This window comes from Ascaphus truei, chromosome 20 (genome assembly GCF_040206685.1).
Source record: "Ascaphus truei isolate aAscTru1 chromosome 20, aAscTru1.hap1, whole genome shotgun sequence".
NCBI lineage: Eukaryota > Metazoa > Chordata > Amphibia > Anura > Ascaphidae > Ascaphus > Ascaphus truei.
The window spans coordinates 11,840,475-11,852,047 of NC_134502.1; the positions used below are offsets into that span (position 1 = coordinate 11,840,475).

An 11,573-nucleotide genomic window follows, 5' to 3' on the forward strand; every position below is an offset into this window, starting at 1 on the left:
TACTGTGGTTCTTCGGAACATCGTCTACAGAACTGTCCCCTGAAGCCGGGAAAGGGAACACCCAGTAAAGGTAGAGGGGCTTCTACTGGGTACTGTCTCTTCTTGCCCCTCTCTCCCTGAAGATCTCCGAAAGAAGTTTATTCTTCCTGCCACTCTGGAGGGTCCTGACCTTTTCCTTTAGGTAAAAGTTTTCACTGACTCTGGATCTGGTGGTAACTTCCTGGACCAAACCTTCGCCTCCGAGAACCAAATCCCTATGGTTAGGAGAAAAGCACCTATTGGTCTCGAGGCCATCGATGGTAGGCCGCTCCAGCCAGTATTCATCATCTGGGAATCCATTCCTCTCACGCTGACCGTGGCTGGCGGTGATAAAGAGGTAATAGTTTTCGATATCTTCCATTCTCCTACTGTTCAACCTATTTTAGGATTGCCTTGGCTTCAACTCCACAATCCGCGCATTGATTGGACCGGCACCCTGCCTATCCAGTGGCGCCTTCTTCCGCTGAGTCTGCTCCTACGGCTCCTCCCGTTGCGGTGATTGCCAGCCTGGATTCCGTTCCTTCCAATCTATCGATTCTACCGACCGTGTATCATGAGCACTTGGATGTGTTCAACAAGGTACAAGCTGAGGTTCTACCTCCCCATCGTCCGTATGATTGTCCTATCGATTTGATTCCTGGGACCATCCTTCCGAAGTCGACATTGTATCCTTTGTCCATTCCGGAAACTGAGGCCATGACGTCCTACATTCAAGAAAATTTGGAAAAGGGATTCATCCGCAACTCTACCTCCCCTGCTGGGGCAGGCTTCTTCTTCGTGAAGAAGAAGGATGGATCACTTACACTGGCGACACACTTTATTCGAGCTTGGCTAGTCCCACGAATTCGGGTATACCCGGGTGTATTGAGGTTTGTGACTGTTTTCTGCCCGAGTGCATTGAGGTATTTTCTAAGCTGGGATTGAAGCATTTTATTCCCGCTGGCTGCAATACTGCACAGTATATATATATATACTGCATTACAATTCATGAATTTATGCCATATGGTAGACACGCGAAGCATTGCAGTCTATTAAATCCTAATCATTATCATTTAACAGATCAGCCGCCCGTCAGCCAGGCATGAACCCAGGCTGGGAAGGCAAACACAACGGGGCTTGTCAGAGGTGAGGAGCGGCGCATTCCAGGTATCTGCCAGGTACATACTGGGTATTTGCTCGAATAAAGTGTGTCGGTGCAGTAGGCCATGTATTGACTTTCGCGGACTCAATAAGATCATGGTAAAGAATCGGTACTCCCTTCCCTTAATCTCTGAACTGTTCGATTGTCTCCAGGGGGACTCTATCTTCTCCAAGCTCGACTTAAGAGGGGCCTATTATCTCATTCGCATAAGGGAGGGGGACGAATGGAAAACCGCGTTTAATACGCGATCTGGCCATTATAAGTATCTAGTTATGCCCTTTGGCTTATGCAATGCTCCTGCCGTCTTTCAAGAGTTCATGAACGACATCTTCCGGGATGTGTTGGGGACATTTGTCATAGTATATCTGGATGACATTCTCATTTTTTCTAAAAACCTGGAGGAACACATTCAACATACCAAACTGGTGCTGTCTAGGCTCTGTTCTAACCGCCTATACGCCAAGATGGAGAAATGTTTGTTCCACCAAACTTCTACTGCCTTCCTAGGCTACATTATCTCTATCCAAGGTTTCTCTATAGATCCAGAAAAAATTAAAATCTGTTCTCGACTGGCCGCTGCCTATCTCGCTCAAGGCTGTGCAGCGTTTCCTCGGCTTTGCCAATTAATACAGGAAATTCATTAAAAAAAATTCTTCTATTGCTCTTCCCATCACCGCCTTGTCCAAGAAAAGTGCTGATCCCACGTCCTGGTCTCCTGAAGCTATTGCTGCATTTGAGGTTCTTAAGAAAGCCTTTGTGTCCGCATCCATCCTACGCCACCCGGATACCTCTCTTCCCTTCACTTTGGAAGTCGACGCTTCGGACGTAGGAGCTGGCGCAGTCCTCTCTCAGAGGTCTTCTCCCCAAGAAAGACTCCATCCCTGTGGGTTTTTTTCGCGGAAATTTTCCTCTGCCGAAAGAAATTATGATGTTGGTAATCGTGAACTTTTGGCCATTAAACTGGCTCTTCAAGAATGGAGGCATCTTTTAGAAGGCACCAAGGAACCTGTTGCCATCCTCACCAACCACAAAAATTTGCTGTATATCAAGGGGGCCCGACGGTTGGGCTCTCGCCAAGCTCGGTGGTCTCTCTTCTTCTCCCACTTCAGCTATACCATTTCGTACATTCCTGGTACCAAAAATGTCAATGCGGATGCTCTGTCTCGCCAGTTCGCCATGGAAAATGAATCTAATGAAGCCACGGAACCAATTCTTCCTGCCAAATGCATAATCTCTGCTAATAATTTTGATGTGTTGGATGAAATCAACAAAGCCCAGGCTCACATTCCCAGCAGGTTCAGGGTACCAGAAGGGCGCTTATACGCAGCTCCACGGTTTCGCTACAAGATTCTACTTTGGGGACATTCCTCTAGATATGCCGATCATCCAGGCTTCAAGAGGACAGCGGACCTTATTAAACGGACATTTTGGTGGCCAAAGATGAACAAAGACATTTTTGACTTTACTAGTGCTTGTCCTGTATGTGCCCAGAGTAAGACGCCCCATCATAATCCTTCTGGCCTCCTTATGCCTCTCCCCATTCTGGAGCAACCCTGGAAACACATCTCGATGGATTTCATTGTCGAACTTCCCAATTCCAAAGGAATGAATACCATTCTGGTTGTAGTAGACAGATTTTCTAAACATTCACACTTTATTCCCCTCAAGGGTCTTCCTAATTCTGCTACTCTGGACGATATTTTTTCCAAGGAAATTTTCAGATTACATGGCGTTCCCATTTCTATTGTCTCTGACAGAGGGTCTCAATTCATCTCTAAGTTTTCCCAGAGACTCGGAATTTCCCTCCTTTTTTCTTCCGGATACCATCCTCAGACCAATGGTCAGACCGAAAGGATGAATCAAACCCTAGAGCAATATCTCAGATGCTTCGTATCGGACTCACAAGACAACTGGGTGGACCTGTTACCATGGGTCGAATTTGCTATCAACTCTCTCAAGAATGAGTCTACCCAAGAGTCTCCTTTTTTCATTAATTTCGGCTTTCACCCTGGCAGTCTTCCTCTCTCTTCTCCCCCTTCTGGCGTCCCTGCAGCCGACTCCCATGTTATGACCCTGCAGAACTCTTGGAAAAGGATCCCTACAAGCTGCTGTCTCTAAACAAAAAACCAAGGCAGATCGTTGTCGCCAACCAGGTCCCTCATTCAAGCCTGGTGACAGAGTGTTGTTGTCCTCGAAAAACATCAGGATTAAAATTCCATCTTCTAAACTGTCACCAAGTTTTCTGGGCCCGTTCAAAGTCTTGGAAAGAGTCAACCCAGTCGCTTACCGCCTTGCTCTACCCCCCACCATGAGGATTCCTTCCATCTTTCATGTCTCCCTACTTAAGCCTTTTGTCCAAAGCTCCCACTTCCCGGACCCTTCCTGTAAACCCAACCCAGTGTCCACCCTAGGACAACAATAGTACGAGGTCCAGTCTCTCATTGACTCGCGCTGGTCAAAGAACAAGCTCCAGTTCCTCGTCCACTGGAAGGGCTATGGTCCGGAGGAGCATTCATGGGTTCCGGCACATCACATTCATGCTCATAAACGTCTTCAACAATTTCACCTAAAATTTCCCCAGAAACCGTGGCTGGATCGCTCGGAGATCGATCCACAAGGGGGGGATACTGTGACGGTTCAGGGGATTCCTTCCCCTCCATGTGTCCCTGACGTCCCATGTTTGCCTTCCCTCTGATTCCTCCCCTGCTAGCCTCCCTTCCTCTACCCACAGCTGTCCCTCTTGAACAACCTCTGACGCTCTCCCGGCGCCAGCGCGAGCTCCCCGCAAGGCCGCGCACCCGCTTGGTCTCCGGCGCCATGCTGCGGCGTTCCCTGCTCACGGCCCCCCTCGGTCTCTACTCCTGTCCCCTTACCTCCGGTGGCTCTCCCCTCCGTTCCTCCCTCATCCTTGGTGGATGCCCCCGTGGCGCGGTGCTCTGCGCGCCTTGTGACGCAGCCTGTGCGCGCGCACTTTAAACTTACAGAGGGCGTGCACACACGCGCCTCTTCTAGGGTTTCTCAGCCTCCTGGCTCCTCCTCTCATTCCCTGCAGGCTATCTCCCTCATTGGCTCACCTATCTCCTCCTCTTCTCCTCCTCACCTATCCCTGCTGTCTCCCACTTCTCCCTCTGCTCCTCCTCTCTCTCCTATTGGTGTTCCCTCCTTTATAACTCCTGTCTGCCCTTTCTCTCATTGCTCTGCATAGCTCTTGTTACCTTGTTACAGTCCTATGCTTGGGTCTCCTCTGTGTTCCAGCCTTGTTCCTGCTCCTGCTTATCCCTGGATTTCCCTGGTTTGACCTCTGCTCGTCCTGGACTACTCTGCTCTCTGTTGCCCTTGAACCCTGCCTACGAACTCTACCTTGCTGACCTCTGTGACCCCTGGACTTTGGCTTACGAACTTGACGACTAACTTCTGTATCCCTGGACTCTGGCGCATGGACACCACTTCTCTTACTCTGAACTCCCAAGGCGTTGCAAGTATATCTAACCATCTCTCAACAGGCCCGGCAACGCCATACCACACTCCGGGCATGCCCTCACTGCTGTGGGTGTGTGGTAATACCCTTCCCACCTCAGTACTGGGGACTGGCCAGGTCTGCGGGCATACAGGCGTGACAATAAGAAATTAGCTAAATTCTCCTGTGATTGATCAGCGAAGATTCGGCTTGGGGGTTCACTAAATGACTGCAGAGGAATATTCTGCAGTCAGTGACATGCATTTGCATATTAATCTGTGGTGTGCCAGAGCCTGGTTCAGAAAAGGTAGGGGATGTGACTTTGTAAATGGTTGCTATAGAAATAAAAAAATTCTTGTTACCTTATAATACATAAAAAATGTAATTCAGAGTTGTTTTTTTTTTTTTTTTAAATGCTACATGTATTTTCTCATAGTACAGAACTGATTTATTTTAAAAAAAAAACACATGTAGGATATTGCTTGGTCTGCAGCTTTAATATTTACCTTTTTGTATTTCCATATTTCTCGGGTGGTGGCAGTGTTAGGAATATGAAAGTACAGTACCTTGCTTAGGAGAAAGGTGTGTTGGTTAGAGTAGCCGTGTGTATTAACCCTGGTTGCATATCTAAGTCAAGTGCTCACTTGTGTGCTGTTCGTAACAGATGGTATATTGGGACGGATTGAGGGGAAATATTGTTCATTTGAGGGACCTTTGCAAAGGAGAAAAGTGGGCCAGCTAGAAAGCAGTGTATTAACCCTTAGGCCTTGCCCTCGCTGCCTGCTACAGCGTCCGCTGTGGCGGACGCTGCACTCACGAGAGCCCTCCCCGCAATGGCGCCGGGCCCGCTGCGAGGGGGGGCCGCAGCGCTCGCGCGAGAGCTACTCCTGCTCTCAATAGAATTGAGAGCAGGAACTCACGTCGAGCGGCTAGGCACGCCCCCCGGCGGTTCAGCCAATGAGGGCGAACCTGCCGGGTGACGTCATGGCAGCGCCCCCGTCACTCCTCCGCCACGCCCTCCCCCCCCCCGGTCTCTGCTCCTGCAGTGAGCTGCAGACCGGGGAATCGCCGGAACGCGCAGCCAAAAGCGCGGGCGCGCATTACAGCGCCGTGACCGGGGCCTTAGCCTTAGGCAAGCCACGTGCTCACAGGTGTGCCGCGCGTGTGTCACGGGAGACTCCTGTGGCGGGTAGGATCTCGGTGGCCGGAACAGCACGAGCGTAGTAGGGGTCACAAGCAGAGGTCCAAGGCAGGCGGCAGGCAGCGAAGTCAGGTACAAGCAGGGGTCCGAGGCAGGCGGCAGGCAGCGAAGTTAGGTACAAGCAGAGGTCGGCAACGAGGAGACTGGAACAGGACAGGCGGGGCAGGACAGGGACTAAGAACAGGGAGCAGGGACTGAGACCGGGGAGCAGGAATAACCAGGGACAAGCCAGATTACTAGCAAGGGCTTTTACTGTGAGCAGACTCAAATACAGGTACAGGTACAGGAAACAGGTCAGGATCAAAGACAGGCATGAGCATACTGCAGGAGTCTGACTAGCAAGCAAAGGCAAAAGCAACAGACAGGAAGCAAGCTATAAAGGACAGAGACAGGAGCAACAAGAAGACAGACAGACAGAGGAACCCAGAGCCAACAGAAGACAGCAGCACACCCAGTGGACAAGGAAGCTATGGCTAGGCAGGAGGTCTAGGCAATCCTGACATTACTCCCCCCTCTCAGGAGCGTTCTCCGGACGATCCTCCAGGCTCTTCCCGGAGGCCTTGATGAAACGGCGACTCAAGGTGACCCACCTCTGGTGGCTTATCAGTGGGCAGAGGGTACTCCAGATCATTGTCGTGCACAATCTGGAAGTTCTTCACAGATGCTTGTGTGACACGCCCGTGGAAGTTGAACACGTAAGACTGAGTGTCATCATTCCACACGGGGGCCTTATTGTGCAGCTCGATGATGTTCTCCTGACACTTGTTCTGCCATTTAGACAGCAGGCTCTCCGAATCATTGTGTGGCTGGAAAGGGATGCGCTCGTGATTGAAATTCTTTCCGGGAATGAGAACCGCCATCTTCCGGGGACCCTTAAACCCGAGGACGTTAGTTTCATAGCAAATAGCCGCCAGTTCTTGCCGGGACGCTGCATTCTCTGACTGTCCCTGAGCCCTGGCTGGGCTAACACCGCGGTCAAACACTGTAAACTTGGTCCCCATTAGGTTGGATCGGAGTTTGCCAGTAAAGCTGCCCGCCTCCCGGGACATGTCGGTCGGATCAATAGATATCAAGTAGTTGGACGTTTTACTCTTCTTTCTCTTCCTCCCAGCGAGACGAAAGAGCTTGTGGTTTTCGTCCCGCTCCAGGTGCATGTAGTAGGTGGGGTACAGTCCTCGGTCCATCACTTTCTTGTCTCGGCTGATCCGACATCTGACGGTGACACCGCGTGGCGCGGGGCGCAGAACAAACTCCTTCAGGTCGCCCACTTCCCCCACGTCTCCAGGAGGACTGAGAGGGGATGTCTCTGTGGAACCAGAGTCTGAAAGAGACTTTCTGCTGGAGGCAGAACCGGGCCGTGCTCTCCCAGACCTCTCCTCCTCCAGCGAGGCTCTGGTTATGCTCAGTGTGACCTTCAGCTCCTCATGCTGTTCTTTGGGGACACACTGGGTACTCAAATACTCTTCCAGCATCTTTATCTTGTAGGCAGTCTGGAAACTTTCCTCCTGCAATACTCGCTGTCTCTCTTCAGCATTCACCCATCTCTCCTTGGAGTCCTGCAGATGTGCACGTAGTTCTCGCAGCTGACTCTGCAGCATATTCTCTGCCTGAGTGCGCCGCTCCAGGGAGACACGTTCCTCTTGCAGCACTCTCTCTGCATTCTGCAGTGCTGTCTGCATATCCAACTTTTCCTGGGCCAACTGCTTCTTCTCCTCTCCTAATTCATGGAGTTTCTTATCTCCTTCACTGACCTGGACACAGAGATTCTTGCACTTCTGGGTTACCATTTCAAAACTTCTATTTAATCCTTCGAAGATCTCTCTCAAAGAACGTAGTTCTATGTTGAAGTGGCAATTCTTCTCCTCAGAGGCTTCCAGTTTTGCGCCAACTTGAGCCATGAAATTCTGGTACTGCGCATTATCAGCATAGGCCTTCTCCAGCTTACTTGACAGGATTACCCTGTCCCTCTCCAACTGCTGTCTTTCTTTCTCCTGGAGAACACACTTAGCAATTGCTGAAGATAGACAGCTTTGTAGTGCAATCTTGGCCTCTTGCTCCTTATCTAAACGTTCATAAAGACAATCAATCGCTTTCTGTGCAGCTTGAAGCGTCTGAGTAGGAGCATCTTTCTTCTCTTCCACTATTCTTGGGCTACGTCTGTGAGTTGCCTTAAGCTGCAGCATATCTCTTTCATCAAATGCAGACTCTGAGGTTAAATTTTCATTCTTAATTCCTTCTGCAACTTCCACAGTAATGCCTCCCTTCTTCTTCTTCTTCCTTGCTTTGAGAAGTTCTGAAGAATCAGTGGTACTGTGTTCACATTTACTGCTCAAGACTGTTTGAGTGGAAGCCATAATTAAACCACACTTCCCAAGACACCAGTAAAGAGGAAATGTGTTTTTAAAACAGAAGCATTAGAATGAACAACAGGAATATTAGACACAGAGAGACACAAGATAGGAGAGCTGACCCTTAAAGACTTTAACATCAGTCACAGAGATTATAAATGCAAGGAAAAAACATAGACAGAGAAACCTGCAGTTATATCTGAATCTTTAGGCATTAGGCATAGGGATATCATACAGACAGAGAAAACCTGCAGTTACATCTAAATCCTTATGCATCAGGCGTAGGGATATCATATAGACAAAGAAAACCTGCAGTTGAATCTGAAACTTTTGATATCAGGCATAGAAATATCATAGACAGCAGGAAACTAATACAGAGAAAACTTATAGTTAGATCTGAAACTTTTGACATTGAACATAGGAATATCAGATAGAGAACCCTGCAGTCAAATCTGAAACCTTTGATATCAGGCGTAGGGATATCATATGTTGCAGAGAAACAAACTTTAGGGGAACTTGCAGGTAAACCTGAAACCTTAGAACCAATCATATGAAAAACTATAGATGCAAGAAAATCAAAGCATGCAGCAACAAAATAATGGGAGCACTTTTGTCTTTTGAAATGAAGACCCTGTGAACAGCAGTAAATCAAGGTAACCGTCCTAAATAGAAATGTGAGTCTGAAAATCTGCAGTGGCCCACCCACAATGCAGAGACAATTCTTGTCCAGGTAATGAAAGTCTCAAAATGGCAAAAACAGGTACTGCAGGGAAGGGTCTTTTTTGTAATAGGGAATTCTTCTCAGGGAGAAAGTGGCACAAAAAACCCAGCAGAAACCTTTGCAGCAACAAAACCTTCAGGGTCCCAACTGGGATTTAAAAAGAAACATTTGAAATGGGAACCCTGTGAACAGCAGTGGTCCAACCAGGGATGCAGAGACCAGACTTGTCCAGGGGATGAAAAGTCAGAGTCTAAAAAGGTGGCAGCAGGTACTGCAAGCGTTAACCCAGGCACTGCACAAAAAGAAAAATCTCAAAGAAAACTGCAATTGTCTCTGCAGCAACAGTTCTAGTCTCAGAAAAAAAAATGTTTTTTCGTTATGAGCGCAATAATTCTTGCAGAACACTAGCAGCAACAACAAAAAAACCTTCCCAACTGGGATCTCCAAAAAAGAAACGAAAGTACTTATCTTCAACCTTGCGGATGTGGTCAGCTGCAGCAGGCAGGAAAGGGTGCAGGCAGAAGAAGAATCTGTTCCAGCAAGATCCAGAAGTGGCCTTTGCTTTCTGTCACGGGAGACTCCTGTGGCGGGTAGGATCTCGGTGGCCGGAACAGCACGAGCGTAGTAGGGGTCACAAGCAGAGGTCCAAGGCAGGCGGCAGGCAGCGAAGTCAGGTACAAGCAGGGGTCCGAGGCAGGCGGCAGGCAGCGAAGTTAGGTACAAGCAGAGGTCGGCAACGAGGAGACTGGAACAGGACAGGCGGGGCAGGACAGGGACTAAGAACAGGGAGCAGGGACTGAGACCGGGGAGCAGGAATAACCAGGGACAAGCCAGATTACTAGCAAGGGCTTTTACTGTGAGCAGACTCAAATACAGGTACAGGTACAGGAAACAGGTCAGGATCAAAGACAGGCATGAGCATACTGCAGGAGTCTGACTAGCAAGCAAAGGCAAAAGCAACAGACAGGAAGCAAGCTATAAAGGACAGAGACAGGAGCAACAAGAAGACAGACAGACAGAGGAACCCAGAGCCAACAGAAGACAGCAGCACACCCAGTGGACAAGGAAGCTATGGCTAGGCAGGAGGTCTAGGCAATCCTGACAGCGTGACAGTAATTTATGCAGTATATTGTGTTTTACGGTGCGTGAAAGTAGTGGAACTGCTTTACCGCAATATATGTGGTGTTTTACATAGTGTGAAAGCAGTGATCCGCTCTGTTCAGGAGATTGTGAACTCTCAGGGGGTTTGTAAGCACTGTGTAATTATCAGGCATTGCATGATTGGGGAGGAGAGCCCATCGCATGGACACGTTGCCTCAGGTTGTGTGTGTTTTTGGGTGTGTTACCAATAGGTTTATGCTGTGCCCATTGTTGAGGAACCAGGGAGAGGTCGACCATTTCAGCAAAGGGGGCTGGCATTTCAGTGCTGAACCCCACCCCTGTCTGTGATTAGCTACACCTGGTGTTCCCATTTTTCGAATGGGAGCTCCAGTTAATATAAGCAGGCAGAACTGATGGGCTAAGAGAAAGCTGAGAGCCGGTCTGTGTGAGAGCCTCTGTGAGGAGTTCAGCAGAGCCTCCATGCCACTTGGACGTTGTGGTAATTGGTGGGACACAGTTTGGTTGATGAATCGTAAGGGTGAGTCTCACTGAAGAGAGGCCTCCATGGAATGATCCCAGCATCATTTACTTGGAGATCAGCAACCCTTCATCATCAGGGCAGCTGCATGGAAAGCCAAGCATTGGCGGCCTCCTTTTAATGGCTGATGAAGACCTGATAGAGCGCATGAAATGCGTGGGCAGTAAAAGCCGTTTTCTATGTCTGCTGCTTTACATACATTTTTATTATTGATAAATGTTTTTTGCATTTATTTCTACAGGATTGTTTTGGATGTGAGTTTTTAGATATATTTTCTTGGTAGTTTTTGGTGGCAAGTATTTCTTTATTGGGTGTGTCACCTTTAGATGAGAATTGAATAGTGTTAGGATGCAAAGTTGGATGTAGAAGAAGACAGAAATTTTCTTTGTGGCGATTGCCCAGAGAAGGTAATAAATGAAGTGATAACCGGAAGAGTTTACAGCATCTGAGTCTGGGGTCGCATGACCTGCGAGAGGTCAGCACTAAAAGGACCACACTGCATTATAGCTACAGAACTAAGGAGAGGTCGGGACTACAGGCATTGCAAATCCAGAAAAGAAAAAGATATAAGTGCGCAACTAAAGTTAATCTCTAATGTACTCGTAACCCATATACACCTCTGTGATATAATATTAAATAATCAACAACCTCTGAATGTTGAGTTTGGCATCTGCAGCCGTGAAGTGTGTAGAGGCTCAATGATGAAGTGGTTTTCAGACCACGAAACCGGTTGGAACTACGAGGCGTAACGAGTGACTCCTGAATATACTTTTGGTGGCCTTTAGTCACTGCTTCTATTACCCATTGGGAGCTTGATTGATTTCGAGCGACGTCATCTCGGCTTGACGGCCGTCCTCGTCTGACGGCGTGTCGTGAAGCTGTATTGAGGGACTGCAAAGCAGGCGGGAGTGCATCATCGGCTGCCCCTGCAGATTTTCCTTCTTTTCTCCTGACCTCACGGATCAGCTGATCGGAGGGCAACGAGCTGGAAGGAGAATATTGGATATAAGAACAAGCCAATTGACCT

At 48.7% G+C, this 11,573-nt stretch overlaps 1 protein-coding gene across 1 annotated transcript; it reads right to left on the minus strand.

The window, feature by feature from the left end:
• Positions 1 to 5,831: 5,831 nt before the first annotated feature.
• Positions 5,832 to 10,149, minus strand: LOC142471225 (uncharacterized). Its single transcript, XM_075578022.1, has one exon. The coding sequence runs from the start codon at positions 8,190 to 8,192 to the stop codon at positions 6,354 to 6,356; it is 1,839 nt and encodes a 612-aa protein (XP_075434137.1). The 5' UTR covers positions 8,193 to 10,149; the 3' UTR covers positions 5,832 to 6,353.
• Between the last annotated feature and the right edge of the window lie 1,424 nt (positions 10,150 to 11,573).

Bases quoted from the DNA above. Each gene is read 5' to 3' on its own strand.
- LOC142471225 (XM_075578022.1), bottom strand. From the start codon at position 8,192: ATGGCTTCCACTCAAACAGTCTTGAGCAGTAAATGTGAACACAGTACC.